Raw genomic sequence first — 17,959 nt, forward strand, 5'->3', positions numbered from 1 at the left:
CATATTTCTTACACAATCTGTAACCCTAAACAATTATCTATATACCAAAGCTTAACATTTCAACAATAAAAACAACATCCACAGACAAGAAATTTACAAAACATTTATCTAAGAATAAAAGCGTCTACAATATGTGAGTACGTTTTAATGCTGAGACCATTACAGTGTATATTTCACTGCTATCACTTTTTGAAGTAACCACTCATGATGTAAAAGCACTAATTATGTAATGTAGAATCAGTGAATGCATTTGCATACGTAAATGATCTAAATTTATCATAAACCCAACAATCACTAACGATACATTCTCTTTTGGTACAAATTAAATATTTTATCCATCATGGATTGTCACGCCATCCACTTTCTGTTTTACGTAATTGTCCACTTATGATAAATATGATAGAAATAAGCCTTCGTTCATCAACCATTGGTACATTCTATTGTTGGTTGATTTGATGTCGTGTTAACGTTTTAGTCTGTATTTCACGACTGTTAGTCTGTGTTTACGTTGGCGCCTTTACCCTTTCTCCCTGACAAGAAAGCCGATTTACCTGTGGAAAGTGTGTTTTATAATTAATTGCTTGATTATTTTTCTGATCTCAACAGATTTAGTGTGCATCAAATCAAAACATTTGCTATTGAAAAAAATGCACACATAAATATTCCATTTCTTTTCCATTACATCCCATTGAATTTCTAAACGGCCATCAATCATTCATTACCAATATTACTTTCCTACTGAGATTTTTTTTCAAGTTTTATGGAATGTATTTATATATTTACCTGAATGATTACTTCGTTATTTTCCCTTCAAATTAAGGTACATAGGTTTAGAACTACCATGCTGTTTTGTTATTTAGAGGCGTAACTTAAGCACTTTAATTGTTGTTTCCCATGCATAGCTTTTGATTAAAATATAACTGTTAACGTTACAAACTCTTTCATTTTGGGAGAACATATCAGGATCCTGTAAACAAATGTACGAAAAGAAGAGAGAGGAAAACAAAAGAAAAAAGAAAAAGAAAACAAAACAAAAAGAACAGAAGCGAAACTATAGGGAAGCAAAAAGGAGGAGAAAAACGAAAAAGAAAAAAAGAAGTATACAAAAACTATTTTATTAGTACTGAATTTATCACAGTATCGATTTCATGGGTCAGTTTAAAGCACTTAACACGCATGTTTATGTATATTAAATGCTTTAAAATTTTACTACTACTTAATTTATCATAATTTCGAGATCATAGGTCATTTGACAGCATTTAATATACATGTACGAAATCACAGGCCTCAGAAGCAAGTTCCACTTTACTTCCGATGTATACTAAAAGCCTTTAAATGACGATGAAATCGATGTTATGATAAATTTAGTAATCAATACTAATAAAATTATTTGTATACATCTCTTCCCGTTTTCCTCCCTTATCTTTTTCGCTTTGTTTCGTTTCATTTCTTTTTGTTATCTTTTTAATTCTTTTCTTTTCGTAGTTTACAGGTACCGAAAATATCATTAAAAGAAGCCTTTAACATGCAAAACAATAGAATTTGTCTAGAAATTTTAATAGGAGTTGCAAGAGAAATGTACCTGCACCAAATACCTGTAATTACGATACTGGTTTATATTGTAGCATTTTTGACGAATCACATTCATAAGTTTTCAAGTAACTGTTCAATGCCATACAAAACGAAGAGACTGGGTAATAATCAAAGTACTTAGAAGTTATCTTTATACATTTTATACAAGCCAGTGACTTCTTAACACTAACAATAGTTATACAAAATACTATCCAACCATGGACGTATACACTATAATTAGTATATAGGTCCGTAGTCAAACTAAAGAAATGGATAACTATCAAAATACTTACACTTTATACAAACCAGATACTTTTTACATAACACTGACTGATTGTACAAAGTACTATCAACATTGATCTACTTGGTTCTAGCATTTTGTTTCTAATTAGGGTTTTAAAACACTAACAGGACCATATATCTTAACATAGAATACAAGTTTGTTTCATGTTGAATGATTTTTAAAAAAAACTGCATCACAGAGAGCTTGTGGTTTGTTTCTGACAATTCATTTGTAATTTCTTTCATATAATGAAGGTATTTTGCAAGTTACTAAGAGTTGTTATTCTGTTTGAATCAAGCAGTGCTTATACAACAGATATCAAATTATTGTGCGATTACATCAGTGTAATTTGATGAAGACCCATCTACTCCTAATTATTTTTCATTGAGTATCTCCTTGTTAGAACTTTTAATCATGCTTGTAATTAAAAGTACCTTGTTGCATCAAGTCTAATTCAATGAAGCTGTTGAAAGTCTAATCTAAAATGAATTCCTTGTCCACTTTATGCATTGGATTTTTTGCTGTACTACTCTATATTTATGTTAGAGATGTTGGCGGACTACACATGCAGGGTTTACTGTTCTGACCGTCATCTAGGACAACAGTGTACCTGGTAAATCTCTCAGGGACATTTGTAATGTTGTCAAACGTTTCTGCTGGGCAGCAACGTACTTTCCTTTGGCTAAAAGAAAGTTGCCATGTCATTTACAAGAAACTGTTTTTCCAGAATTAGATAGCTTGTTAGTTGGAATACCTGGTCAAGTTTTTTAATGATTATTTTACACAAAATTCTTGTTGACAGAGGGATAAGCCATTCTGAATGTTTACTAACAGAATTGATAAGTTTGGGAAATACAAACGAAAGCAAATTCCAATTTTGCAGCATGTTAATGTAGAGACAAATATTTTTATCTCCTTATGAATCAGAATGTCCAAAAAAAAATCATAAAATTAGCAAATACATGTTTGTGTTTCAGTGTATTTGTGAAATTGGAAGAAATTTTTTTTTTAAAAAAAGCAGTACCTTATACATGTTTATTTACTATTATACCTATCAAGAAGTCAAAAACACTTACAAATCCATTCTTAAGCATGAATCAATTGTATGTGATTTTTTATTTAACTAAATATTTTAAAAAATACTTTTTAACTAAATAAATACGATATCAATGTTTGAAAATCTGTAAGCTGCAAAAGCAAGCACTTAGAAACTGTCATAAATTTTCAGCAATTAAAAGAGAGACAGAAAATTAAACTTTTTTGCTGAATTTTTTTTGTACCGTTAAATGCCTTCTTCTTTTTCCCTTTTTTCCAATGTATAACATTCCCTACTAGCATTAAAAACAATAAAGTCATATTATTTCTTGTACAACATAATTCATCTTGTTAAACACTGATGACTAAAATCAGTTTTCCAACATAAGAGTAACATTATATCTATGACATATAGCTATCAGAGTACATCAATTTCCCGGGGAGGGGGGTGGGGGTGGGTGGGGTCCTGGGCGAGTATCCATCCATCATTCAAAAATCTACTATCCAACAACACAAAGTCATAAAGTGACTGACTGCAGTATACACTGTGCAGTATCATAAAAATGGTAAGTATTAAAAAAAACAGGCCCTTGGGCAAAAACACTCACCTGTGTCATTTGACACTGCTGTTCCTTATCAGCATATCATTTTTTTTTTAAGTTTTCCTCTTTAATTTCATAAATAGTTTAATTCCACATTGTGGAACAAATTTGAGCCCTAAAAAACTGATTTAATTGAAGTTGAATCCAACACCATTTATATGCTTCATTATCAATGGGGTTGACATGGTCTTGCTGTTTTGTTTGAGATTTTTTTCTTGTAAACATGCACTATGTAATAATGCCTACATGTAACCCCAGGGCTCATAATTTAAAAAAAAAATGATTCCACGTTAATTAGGTATGTTTTGCTAAATAATATGATTTAACCTGATCTTGTCACTCTTAAAAAGATTTTCCGCTATAATCTCCGTTATAAAACACTGATCCCTAATTGTAGCCTCAATCTCCTCCCGAGGGTACTGATCTGAATGAACTTGATTCTAAACTACATGTACCTGAAGATGCTTGCACACATGTATCAATATGAGCTGTTCCTATTGTGGTCCCACCCTACCATCAGGGGCTTTTATTTGAACAAATTTGAATCTACACTACCCAAGGATATTTCAAATTAAATATGACTAACCGTGGTTTTACTTCTTTTAATGAGAAGATTTTTAAAGATTGTTTCCCTTTATTTTTCTGTGTAAAACTTTTATCTCCTAATACGTATTTTATGGACCTGCCCTACCCCTGGGGTCATGCTTTGAACAAAGTTAAATCTATTCTACCTAAGGGTGCTGCCATATCAAAATGACTAGTCTTGACTTTGCTATTCTTGACAAAAAAAGATTTTTATTTTTTTTTTCTTACCGTATATATATGTATTCATATGTAAAACGTTGATCTCCTATTGTGGCTCTGCCTACCCCCAGGGGTCATAATTTGAACAAACTTGAATCTACATTTCCATATTATAGACTCAATTGATTTGTAACGATTTTTAACTATATATTTCTATATAAATCTTTGATATTGTTGCCCTGCCCTACCCTTTGGGGTCATGATTTGAACACATTTGAATCTACATTACCTGATGATGCTTCTGTATCAATATGACTAATCATTGCTTTGCTGTTTTTGAAAAGATTTTAAACATCTTTCTATATAATTCTGGCCCAAACCTTCCTTGGGTTCATGATTTAACAAACTTGAATCTACACTTTACATTACAGCTTTTACATAAGTTTCATTTTTTTCGGCCCATTGGTTCTTGAGAAATAGATTTTAAAAAGATCTCGAAATGATCCTTAAATTTTCACTATAATTCTTAATTATCTCCACTTGAAAAAGGTCATGGTCCCGTATTTGCATAATTTTGGAAAAAATATTTAAATTAATGACTGGATTCAAAAGCTAAATAATGTTTATCATCATTTTCCTCTGAAACATAACAGATGCAAAAAGGAACCAAGTGACATCTCATATACATTACTTTTCTGGCCTTTATTTTAATTCATTGTGACCACTGCTGGAATCTGATTTATAACTGTGACCAAGTGGAAAAGTATGAAGTATTAAATAATTCAGCACTTAGTCAGTTACAATTAAACGTACCATACTGTATATAAGTTGAAAATAAGCATCAGAATATCAGAAATGAAACAGCCAAAATGTACCTATTGTTGTTTCCGCATCTGTGTGTAACACATGCACTTATGACTAAGGAATATTGCAGTTAACAGATAATTCCATGAGTTTATACATCTCACAGATTTAACAAGACAATTTCAAACAATGGGTACACATGAAAGTTCAAGATTCAAGAATAAAGTCATCTGTAGTAAAAATAAGAACTAAAGTACCAAAAATGTAACTGTTACCTGCTAATGTTGGCCATCTACTTTGTTTAGATCTGTTAACTATAATGTCCATTTAAAGAATTTTAATATTATTTATATCTATATGAATGAACAATGGCAAATGTGTTTACATATTGAACCTGAACTTAGTATAATTGAATTTTTTTGAAGGGTGGTCCTGAATAATTCCTTTGCTTCCAAGAAGCTCACATCAAAATATGGACAGATTTTTTCCGTAAAAAAGCTATGTTCATTATGTCAATTAGCTCTGCTTTTTTAAGGATGAATTTTTGATCAGTTTTATTGTAATGACAATGAATAAAAAAATTAAATAAAAACAGAAAGAGATATTAATGCACCAAACTCACTCCAAAATAGTCAACTTTCAAGTCAGCTTTCCATATTTATAGTTCAAATAAGCAGTGCTATTTACAATTCTTTAGAACTTTCTCTTAATAGATATGACATAATTTGATAAATAGATGTTCTTTTTATAACAAGACTCACCATCTGAATTTATTACTTCAATATATATGCTTTACAGAAGTATATTTGTAGCTTTGATATTAAGAATGTTAATAAAAGAAATCTAGAACTTTAACAGCAAAGAATTTTTAATACTTTACAAGTATCAAAAAATCTAAATTATTTTTCAACCTTAACAATCTCAGCATGACTTTCTGTCAGTGTTACGGTAGTGCACTTCCCATAAACAAAATTAGACTAACAGCAAATGAAGTTGTTACTATAAATAAGAACAGAAATCTTACTCTGAGGTTGGGTGATTCTAGATGTGATCCAAACAAATGGGTCAATGATTGCCTTCCTTTGAGAGACAGTGGCCTCAAACAGTTTTACTGTGGATTAAAAAAAGAACTAGTGTTAGGATAATTTGGAGAATGTTACAACTCATTGTTTTCTTTTTTCATTAAATGTTTATCATCCTCTGTTTAATCGCTCAAAAAAAAAATTAATTTAATTATAACAAATCTCAATGAAAATTCTGCTTTGTATAATTGAATTTCACAAAGTATCACCATACCTGGCTTTGCGGTGCAAAATTTGACTTGATTCACTTTTTACTTAAGAATATTTATGGGAGTAATATTCATTCTCCTATTGAGAGTTATCCCTCTCATCAAAGGGTAAATGAACCTTAACAGCAACATACTGTAAACATACTTTTTCATAGGATCATAACAATTTTTAATTCTGCGAAATCACAATCTCTGTTCAATCCATGGGTACAAAATTATGCGAATCTCTTGTACTGTATATACTCGCTTATAAGTCGGTTTTTTGGGAGTTAAACTTTGGTCCAAAATTCTTTATCCGACTTATACGCGAGTTATAAAAAGATTGCTATTTTAGCGGGTCAATCCCTCCAATTTAAGCTAAAAATACAAGCGACTTATAGGCGGACCGACTTATAAGCGAGTATATACGGTATTTCCTTTGTATGTCTCAAATGCATGCTGTGACAAATTTCCATGGAAAATTTGTAATTTAATCCCACATGGACATGGAAAAAAGGATGTTTACAGCACTAATAAATAAAATGTGCTGGGTAACTAAGAGCACTATAAGTATGTGATCACTATGCATGGAAAAGGATATTAAATGGCAAAACTTTCAGTTATACATGTGAATGACTTCTTTGGTAAATAAAATAAAAACAAGTTGAAGAAAGCAGTCAATAATCTGACTCTGAAAATAATCACTATTCCTTTTAACAGTTCCTTGTTGTTTATTTGTCTTTAACTTTCCTTCTGCTTTAACTGTACATTAATTTAATAATCTTTCAAACTCTGTTTCCTTTTGGATGTGTTTGTAACTGATATGATATTTAAAGAATACAATCAAGGAAAATAGTAGGACAGGAAGGCTAAAATAGTGATGTCATTTAACAATGAAAAAGGTAATAAAGCTTAATCATGTATGCCAAACAATATTGACAATGTATTTTCAGAAAGACGGTTACATTCAAAAGCCTATGCTGGGGTATTTTAGGTAATTTAAAAAAAATTATATTCAGTTCTCATAATCTACCATTTACCCAAGCCCAACCTGTCGTTTTTGATGCTTTATTACATTTTCAACAGTGAAATACTGTGATTTATTTATTGAATAAAAGTGATATTCTCTCACAGTGTGAAGGATACCAAAATGATATTCTCTCACAGTGTGAAAGGATATCAAAGAAAGTAAAAAATAATTTCTGGACTGTCATAAGATATAGTAACTTGATAGAGCTAAAACTGCTAATTTCTTCCCAAATATGTTGCTAAAAGCCATGCTATGTAATGTTTTCAATCTCAGAACTGCTAAGCTGTGACGTCTCAACCACTTAACTATGACGTCAAGCCAATGAAACTTTGTTAAGAAAAGACAGAGGCAAAGTGAAATTCAAAGAATGTAATAAACAGAAAATTCAATGTTTTGTAGATGAATATGGAATTTATTTCACTCGTGAGACAGGATTTTTTGATATCAAAAAATCCTGTCCCACTCGTGAAATAAATTCCATATTCATCTTCAAAACATTGAATATCCTCTATTTATTCAGTTTTCTTTTTCTATTCTTTTCCTTTTGCATCCAGGCTGTGGTATTTTGGGTGGGTGGGAGAGGGTAATAAAAATTATATTCAATTTTCATATTCTATCTATTTCCCTTTATGTCTAATGCCATGGTTATAAATGATATTCTTTCAGATTTCTGTTTTCATAAGGTCAAGGGTTTGTGTTTCTCCACACAAGTCCTTGACAGAAGTTGCTATTTAAAAGTCAGGCTAGAAAGCTACTATTTCATTTGTTCCCATACTATGACTGGGAATCAATCAGAAAGCAGCCTTTACAGTAGATAAATTTTGTAAACAAATATGACTTGTCTTTAAAATGGAAAGTGACATTATTGTTGGATTTGTGATTAGTTACCTCAAATAAAATATCCAAGAATATTTTAGAAGATCCTTCTCCTAACAATCACAAAAGATGTGCTATGGCTTTTGACCTCTTGAAAAAAATGAATTTGAAAGATATGTTCTCATAGGTTGGTTTATAATTAACCATTACATCATGTGTAACCACAAGTTCAACTTTTAAATAGTGACTTTTGTCAAAGGTTTATGTAGATGAATGATATTAAAAACATTGTGAAGATGTCAGTTTTCCTATTCTACTTTTTCTCCATTTGTGTCCCTGTTGTAACATTTTTAAGTTATTGTCTGTGCCAGTTTTCTTTATTTTTATTTTTTGTGATTTTTGTTTGGTATCTCTAAGCAAAACAAAATTTTCTCATTTTTAGTTTTTTATTCAACCTTTTTCCCTTTGTGCCCATGCTGTAGTTACATTTAATACAATACAGTTGAACTTCGGTATCTCAAACACTGATATCTCGAATACCATGGATATGTTGAAGTGATTTGGAAGTCCCAACTACTTATTCTTAAAGTATTTTACCCTCAATATCTTGAATCCTCGGATATCTTGAAGTTTTTTCTTGATCATATCACGTTCAAGATAATGACGTTTGACTGCATTTAGTATTTTATTCTACCTTTTTCCCTTTGTGCCCATACTGTGGCTTTTTCTTTATCCACTTCTCTACCCTCTTGTAGGTCAACTTTGTTTCCAATGACTGCTATATGAACCTATAAACAAGGTGTGTTTCTGACTTTCAATGTCACTAGTGCTCCAGCAACTTGAATCCCTTTTTTCTAAGTGTATGAAATCTTTATCTCTAAAACATTTGTGTAACAGTAATTTTTTTTTCAGAACTGAACAGAATTAGGTTATGATCTTCTTGAATACTGCTAATGAAATATTAAACTTATCACATGTACACACAATATACACACAAGTACATGACTTTTTCTCATGAATATCAAAATTTATACTACCGTATTCACACATGTTTAACTTTTGTTGGTGATTAGAATTTAGAAAGGTATAGTAACATGTAAATAGGACAAACAGACAGACAAACACACAGTCAGACAGATGAGTAACAAGGTGTTCAAAGAAAGTGTCATGTTGTTTTTACTACAAAAAATGTTTATTATAAACTAAGTTTGACTTTTTTGATATCTGGATAATTTGCTGCTTTTAAAAAAAATGGAGTCTAGTTTGAAACTCTTTATGAATAGATTGATACCTCTCTTTTGTCTTTAAACCTGTCAATATCTTTTTTGATTCTGTCCAGTTTGTGGAAGGATTCCATGTTTGTAACATCATAAAAGAGCACAAAACCCTTAAAAACAAAAAGAAAAATATTATGATCAAGCATGGGGCAATTTTAAAAATACAGAATGTGGATTAAAAAATGATATGATGCCTTGTAAATTTAAAAGTGTTCAACTCATGAAGACCCCCTTAACTATGTATTATTACTGATAATTATTATAAATTTGAAAACCATATCACACAAGAACAAGGTTTATTTGGCCTTAATGCTCATGAAAAAGTACTCACATCAGGAAATGAAAAGTAATGCCTAGGGAGTTCAGATTTATTTTCATCCTGAAAAACAATGATGAATAAGTAGGTCCATGTCCTTTCAGTAATTAACAAAAACAGTAGTGAAACCTGTCTAATCCAACATGGACTGGGAGACATATTTTTTGTTGGAATAGACAGGTTTTTTGATTACATGGTGTAAAAAGATGGTGTACAATAGTTAAATGGGCATGAAAATAAAGGTTGGAATTCACAGTGAAATGGATTGTACAGGTGTTGGATTAGACAGTTTTCACTGTAAATGAACAAAGTTGTGCTTAATTTTAATATTGGCTGCTATTTTAGTTTTTTTGTAATTTGGTGTGTTTCTGAATACTTTTTTTCTGCAAAAATGTTATTGCTATGTTTTTAGTTCTTTATTTTCTTAATTTTTGGTAGGGTTTGTCAGCCAATTTCCAGAAAATGTATAGCCCTCTTGACTGCAAAATCGTGATAAGGACTTGCAGGATATAAAGAAATTTTAATAAGTCATTTGGTTAGCTTGAATAACTGAGCATGAAAAAATTAAGCTAGACAAAAATAAACACAGGTAAACAAACATAGCTCACCATTCTCTACCCAGAGTTGTCATTCCTGCCATTGCTCCCATTTAACCTCTGTCAAAGCTCGTTGTACAAAATTTCAATTAAAATTGTTACTTATCATAATTATTGCAATTATTGATAAAGATGATGATTTATAGCTTATTTTAAATCTCAAGGATTTTTAGAAACTACATTGCAGAGTAAAAATGAAAAACTGTTTTTAAAATCCTTTAAAGGGATGACAGATTAAAATAATTTCTTTTTATTGATAATCAAAATAATTAAAAACAATTTTTAATACAATTTTTCACCATTTACAAATTTCTATGAATCTTGTATAACAAACATTGACAGATGTGCATGTTGGAGCATAGTGGAAAAGACAACTCTGGATACAGAATGAAAGCTCACCTCAATGAGTGTTGTCTTTGAGTAGAACAAAATCTTACACTAAATAAATGTTCTAGTAATATGCATTCCTAGATTGCAACATTTTTGCTAGTTTGGTTGGGGTTCGATTTTTAGATACTTAGGAACAGACTTGTTCCAAAAACTTTTTTCTGTTCAATAACTCAGAAAAAAACAAGAGATTCAGCATTTGAAGCAAGTCTTGTAGAGTACATCCCTTGATGCATCATCCATGCAAGGGTATAGTACCTGGGAATAAACCTCTTCATGAAACTTTAATCTGGTAATTCATCCATAGAAAGGTCGGATCCAGAAACACTCTGGTAGTTTTATCCCTAAATGAATCATCCATATGAGTTTGCCAATGTTGGGCTTATAATTACTTAGGCATGGACCTGATCCCAAATTGACCCAAAACCTGAAAATGTAGGTCAGATCCAGCATCCCAAACAAGTTTGCTATTATGCATCCCTAGATACATCATCCATGCAAATTTAGTTGCCATAAGGCTTATAGTTACTTGGGAATGAAAACCTGCATTAAAAACTTTAATCTGCTCCTAAAACATTAACCTGGTCATTCTTATGGAAAATTAATTGCTGGAAATGCAGCATCTGATATCTAACTGGTACCTTGTAACATAGAAGATGCATCATCCATGCATCTCTAATCAATACAGGGAAAAGAAATACTTGAAAAGAAATCTGCTCCAAAAGCTATAAACAGGGATGCTGACACTGATGCCAATAGCGAGGGTTTTCAAAACTTTGCTAAGGTGAGCTAAAGAAAAATCTGCAGAGCTGTTTGTCCTATTCTGCACTTTTCAGTAAATTAAATGATTTCCTCCATAATATGAGCTTTTCACCTGTAATACATTGTTTGATTTTCTAATGATTTCTTTATGATAAGAATGATTTTTATTGTTACATTAATATCCGTTTTGTCAACATGTATCATGCATATAAATGGCAATCTGAATATCTATATATCAGTGTAATAAAGGTTTTTATTAGTGTATCCCTATCATTAAGTATGACATAAAAAATCTGGAGCATAACACAAAAGCTTAATTTTTGGAGGCCAATCCATAATTGGTATTTTGAAATGAAAATCCTTCATAAATATGTAAATTCCGTAATAGTAAACAGCTCTGACTCTGTAAATATTGGAAGACAGGGGAGAAAAGTATCAAGTTCCTTGAATTTTACAATAACATATTCTGCAGAAAGATTTGCTTTGATAATATGTAATTAGTTTATACTTACCAATGACCCAGTATCATAAATAATGACTTTCTCTTTGACCCCTCTGTCTGTTTCTATCATGGCAGAATAAATATCCTCTATGGTTGGATACATCTGCTACAGAATAAATTCATAGACTTGCATTTAATAAATAAAATGATTAAAAATGTTACTTACTGGCAAGGGTCTAATTAGTCTTTGTCCTACTGGTTTGACAAATTTAGTACATGTGCAGAATTTACAATATTAATGTTTGCCTCGATGAAGGTGCAGTTTCACTTTTTTTGGCAATTTGACACTGCTTTTCTGTGAAAAAAAATCCTGCTTTTCTGTGACAAATCATACTCCTATTTGTACCTTTGATAACTTTTTCAATGCTGCTCTGGTAAGAAACATTGCCATTATTTAAAACAATTGTTAAGTTTTCTGTATGTGTATCCACCATATAAATAAATTGCTTACCAACATATATTTCAGTACGAACAATTTCTATGATTTCTGAAAGCTATCACCAACCCGTGTGAACTGCGAAATCCACTATATTAAAATTTTATTGCCCCATCAGTTCATACTACTTCTGACTAGAATTCTATAAGGAAATACAGGCAAGTATCAGCAACCGTGCTAAGCACTACCCATGGCCATTAAAAAATTGCGGAAAGGAGGCATCAAATAAAGGACATAACACACAACATACAGTAAAATCCAATCGCAAAAAAGCAGTATAAGGTATTCATGGAAAAGAAGACAGGGGACCAAAATAAATCCTGGAAAAACAGGATGCCCTATATTGGTCTAATGGTCTATTAACATATTTACATATATTAAACTGTAATTTAATCTTACTGTCCCAACCACATGATTTCCATATATAAGTTGCTCTATTGCTGCTGTCTTTCCCACTCCTGCATGGCCACAAACCAATAGTTTACTGATTTTACCCATAATTCTAATGGTGGTTGACTGAATTTACAATATCATTTCTTTCTGTATGCTGAAGAATCAAGAAGAACACAGGATATCTGAAATGAGAGATAGTTGTTTTGGGATAATCATAAAGATTTATACAAAAAGTAGCAAGTTTAGGTATTATATATCTATATTTGGGGAGGGAGGGGGTAAGGACTGATGGGAAAACAATTATAGACAAACAAGATCCCTGCATTTGAAAAAAAAATAAGAACAAGTTTTTGAGACTCTTTTACACTGAGTAAACACACAATGCAAAAGTTAACTGAAAAAAATGAGGCACCGAAGCCTTGGCAATATGCAAAATTAGGTAAATCTGTTGAAGATCAAACTCATGTGATGCAGAGGGAAAAAAGTTATTAGCAACCCAATGTTTTTGTGTTTGGAATTAATTTGTATGCAACCTTAAGCTATTTGAGTAGGCCTTTCAAAATCTGCATCTTCATAAAAACAAATGTTATGGTCTTTTACAGACATGAAATTTCTGTTTTTTATATAGAATTTTTTTGCCTTATGAATGATAAGGGTCTATGTGGCTTGTGTCAAACTTAGTGAAGAGCACAAATTTAGTTATTTTCATTTTTTTTCTAGTGATAAGATTTTTATGAAACTTTGTATTCTGGTTTCTGATCTTTCTGATATCACCATTATTTCATTTCCATCTTAGAGCATTAAGCAAAAAGAAGACAATGTGATCGTAAAATTCTTTACGCAAAGTAGGTGAATCTGTTGAGCAGAGAGATTTTGCAAAATTTACAGAAATGACTTCATTTACCTTGTACCCCCATCTGACATACTGAATTAACGACAAGATAAAACTTACATGATTAATTATAACAATGTTATAATAAACGTCGGTTACAGTTATCAATACAACCCCATATTTACATTTCTCAACTTTAGATGAGGAACAAAAACTTTTTGGTTACTCAATACTGAAGATAAAGAAACTCTAAATTTTCTGGGCAAAGAGCCATAGCGCATTTGAAAGGCATTTTCGCCTACTCTGCTAGTGATTTCTTAAAGTGATATTTTGTTTAACCAAAATTTTGTCATACAATATTAGTTTATACATACGTAAAACCAAACCACACAATAATGATATTTCAATATTAATAGTTCCTTCATATTATAAATATGAAAATTATCCAGTTTGTATGGAGTGTATTGTAAATAATGAGGTATCCACCTAAAGATGACAAACTGTTGCCAAAGACCACCCTTAACAAGAAAAACAACTTTTGAATAATTTTATTTGGATATGACTGCACTTCATTACATTTAGATAATTTTGGTTAAAGGTGGTCTTCATATTGAAAATGATGAAAATATATATTCAAATTTTCTTCTCATATAATCATAAGATTTAGCAACCTGTCTTAAATTTATATCCGTTCGACGTCGTTGACTTCGTTGGCGCAGTGGTATGATTGCTGGAATGTAAATATGGTGATTGCGAGTTCGAGCCCCACATTTTTTTCATTTATGCTTTTTTTTTTTTTTTTTAAATTCTTTGTGTATCTTTTCTACGTTTTTCTTTATTACGTTTTATAATATGCATAATTTCAGAAAGTTATAATATACACATTACACTTTGAAAGTATCTCCGGAAAAGACAGTCCTAAACTATTTTATTAAAGTCATATATGGCGTATTTAACTAAAATTAAAATGATCTTTCTATTTGTTTTATTACTTTATATAAAGATAGGACTTTCCTGTAAATTACACAATTAAAATCAATCACGTTTCAAAGACATTAAAATTTAATACAATATCCGATTTATTTAACGACTCCGCATTTAATTAACAGACACAGTTTAAAATCAATTTAACTATGGAAACATTAGGTTATTCAAGTTCAAAATCGGTGAAAATTTTTATTTGAACGTAAAAAACATATCACTTTTATCTTCACTCAATCTCGTATTTTTATTTTATTTTTATTTTTTTTTTAGCTCAGATACACCATATATAGCTTTAAAGTTTGTAAATTCATAGCTGCTTGTTTTATTTTTATTGATTTTCTAAATCTTTTGTCTCAGAATTAGAGTATTGAACAAATTAAATGAATGTCATTTGACATACTCGCAACTATGAAAATATAATACTCGTCCTCAAACCATATTACATAGTTTGATCTTGAATTGAAAAGGTATATCTATAAATAGAAACAGGTGATTTCCTTTTAAATTCTTGAGTCGGCCGTGCCGTCGGAGAGGCAGCTATGGCTCTTTATAAATGACAACATGTTATAGTAGTCATACACTCTTATATATTGCATTCCTTTGAACAGGTTGGGCACAGTTCCTTTTTCGAGGAAGTATTACTATAAAACGGGATTATTACTCTTTTCAGTAATAAAAAAACATTACTGTATATGGGAATTTTCTAATATTTTTAAAACAATGCCCCAAATCTGTTTATTAAATAAAAAGTGCATGAAAAATACGATGTGATGTGTTTAAACTTTATTAAAACAACCTCGCTGACAAAAAAAAAATTTGGTCCTTTAGTGCTGCAGATGGGAGTAAGATGAGATTTAATCGTGCGACATCATGAGTATTCTTCAACAGATGTGAATATTTCCCTTATAAGTTATATTATTATTTGTTCAAAAACTGAAAATTTCATAGCTTGGTTTCGTGGAGGTGACATCTTTTGAACATGCATGGGGATTTAAACTCACATGCAGCAGTAATCCATGACTTTTACTTTAATTTTCCTTGTTGATAAATGATACGAAAAGTATGGAATCTTATAAGGGCATTTATGCTAAAACCATCTTTGAAAGACTATGTTTTAAAATTTAATATTTTCAAATAATTATTTTCATCTGTAAAAGAAGCAGTGGTATAAAAAATTACTTTCATGATGTCTTTGAAAGAAATGATATAAAATCAAAATAGAACGAATAACTTCAAGAACGAGTTACCAAGTGCTGAACGTATTCAATCTCACAATACGTTTGATTTCCATTAGTGAACTCTTCAAAATTAGAGGCGTGTTTGGTCGTCTGACTGGGACAGCATGGCGTTGCTGCTTGCGGATAATACAAAACATGCCAATCTCAATCCAATTTTAAATGTTAAATGTATTTGTCATTCCAATTAAAGAATAGAAGAAGTAAAAGACATATGTAAGAGAGCGAGAACCCTAAATTTATCATCCATTAATAAACAATACGACATTTCTGAGGCATGTGTATTGTGTTAGATGTACCATACAATAAATAGATACATACGATCAACAATAGATATAAATTGATATCGTTGTAATTCCTACTCTTGATGTATATAAAGTCCACAACAATAAAATATTTCATTTGCATTTTGTTAAGATTTGCTCATCGACATTCTACATATTGTTTACATGTTTATGTTACGTTTGTCCCAGAAATCCCACGAGATTTGTACATTTTCCGACTTTTTCACAAAAGAGCGCACTAAGAAGTATAACTCTTCCATAGTGGAAATAGAACGTATTTTAATGCAGATAAGCTTCCGTAAGAAATTTATATCGTAGAAATATTTCATAACTCTTTTTCAGCATTTTGTAGCTATAAATATTGTAGTTTTGAGAATACATACACTTAACAGACTATAAATATTTAGAGAATGTGAAAATATTCTTGCACTTAATCTTTTATTCAAAGCAAACTCGAGAATAGAGGGCAAATGAGTAAAAATTCCCGTATACAGTAATGTTTTTTATTACTGAAAAGAGGAATAATCCCGTTTTATAGTAATACTTCCCCGAAAAAGGAACTGTGCCCAACCTGTTTAACTTAAACAGTACAAGAGTATAGTTGAAATGAGCAATATGTCATTTGCTGATTATTATACTGTTCATTGGCATATCTTTTCCTTATAATTGTAATATTTTCATGATTTTATACTTGTCTGTTTTGGGCTCTAAATTAGAAATAAAATGTTCTGTTTTGTTTTGTTAAATCCATCGACTGTCAGTTATCAGCAATAAAATTAGACCTATCGATATATATATATGGAAAAAAAATGTAACCAGTATTTGAATAAGAAATTTAGATACTTACATGCTTGTAATAAAAATCGCCTTAAACCTACAAGAATCATTGTATATCATCAATTAAGTTCAGATAAAAAAAAAATGATTTCCCTGTTTTGCTCCGGAATTATAACCGGAAAAAAGCAAATGCACACTAAACAAGTAAGTCTAAATCGGTAAGAAATATTTAAGTCGACATACAGATATGTGCCAAAAGTGAAGATTATTTTATTTTTTCTCTATAACAAAATCACTGGAATGACAACAATTTTTGAAATATTTTACCACAAGTTTCTCAATAATCCTATATTGGATAAAAACAGTAGTTTTTATCTGATCAGCATCAGTATTTTTAATAAAAAATATTGTAATTTAAGTGCGACATGAAAATATAATGCACAATGAATTATATACTAGTAGTCAACATTGATCTTGAATTTTAGAACTGATGGTAAGTAACGAACTATCTTTTTCTAAAAACTAAATATGTAATGATCTTTTAGAAAAAGATAACTACACACTTTCTGGTTTAAGTACTGAAATAAATAATGAAATTGGACAAAAGTTGACCATTTGCCAGCAATTTATAACTATATGTGGTTTTCAATAAAATATATATGGAAAAAAATCTTCACTTTTGGCACAGATGCATGATACGTTCATGATTTGGTGTTACCTTGAGACTGACAAAAGTCTTCAGAAAACAATACATTATTTTAAAATTATTTTTTCAGCTTTTCTTTCGTCACTTCCCATGCATCTTTATGCTTATTACGTTGTATTATATTGTTAAGAGGTGTTCACCAACTGAGCTATCCGGTCACCGGCAATCAAACGTGTCTGACTGCTACAATACGATAAAAAAAAAATTCAGTGTATATTATAGTCTAATTTGCTGGTAATGACATGGCATTAACGGCAGTTGGAAATGTTGGATATTATGCATAACGGGCAATTTTATTGAATGAGTTTTGTTTGTT

General features: G+C 30.7%; 1 protein-coding gene across 4 annotated transcripts; it reads right to left on the minus strand.

Moving 5' to 3' along the window:
* Positions 1 to 87: 87 nt before the first annotated feature.
* On the minus strand, positions 88 to 17,099 carry LOC133205351 (NF-kappa-B inhibitor-interacting Ras-like protein 1). 4 transcript variants are annotated; one of them, XM_061341147.1, is made up of 9 exons: positions 17,008 to 17,099; positions 12,832 to 13,007; positions 12,007 to 12,099; positions 9,765 to 9,812; positions 9,448 to 9,543; positions 8,851 to 8,944; positions 6,065 to 6,151; positions 2,466 to 2,537; positions 88 to 551 (listed from the first exon to the last, which is right to left on the minus strand). In XM_061341147.1, the coding sequence occupies exons 2-9, from the start codon at positions 12,928 to 12,930 to the stop codon at positions 493 to 495; spliced, it is 648 nt and encodes a 215-aa protein (XP_061197131.1). In that variant the 5' UTR covers positions 12,931 to 13,007; positions 17,008 to 17,099; the 3' UTR covers positions 88 to 492. The 4 variants fall into 4 exon arrangements, with proteins under 4 accessions (XP_061197131.1, XP_061197130.1, XP_061197132.1 ...); XM_061341146.1 differs by having other exon boundaries at positions 12,007 to 12,102; XM_061341148.1 differs by lacking the exon at positions 2,466 to 2,537 and adding an exon at positions 5,316 to 5,354 and having other exon boundaries at positions 12,007 to 12,102; positions 17,008 to 17,098.
* Between the last annotated feature and the right edge of the window lie 860 nt (positions 17,100 to 17,959).

The sequence above is a fragment of the Saccostrea echinata genome, unplaced genomic scaffold (genome assembly GCF_033153115.1).
Source record: "Saccostrea echinata isolate AGI-Se365-2 ecotype Australia unplaced genomic scaffold, CSIRO_AGI_Sech_v1 ptg000054l, whole genome shotgun sequence".
NCBI classification, from domain to species: domain Eukaryota; kingdom Metazoa; phylum Mollusca; class Bivalvia; order Ostreida; family Ostreidae; genus Saccostrea; species Saccostrea echinata.

Excerpts from the sequence above, each read along its gene's own strand:
- LOC133205351 (XM_061341146.1), bottom strand. The coding sequence starts at position 12,930 with ATGGGTAAAATCAGTAAACTATTGGTTTGTGGCCATGCAGGAGTGGGA. Across the intron at positions 6,152-8,850 it reads ATGGGCACAAAGGGAAAAAG|TAAAACTGTTTGAGGCCACT; the intron begins GTAGAATAAAAT and ends TTTAATCCACAG. Across the intron at positions 552-2,465 it reads GTCCCTGAGAGATTTACCAG|GTAAATCGGCTTTCTTGTCA; the intron begins GTACACTGTTGT and ends CACTTTCCACAG.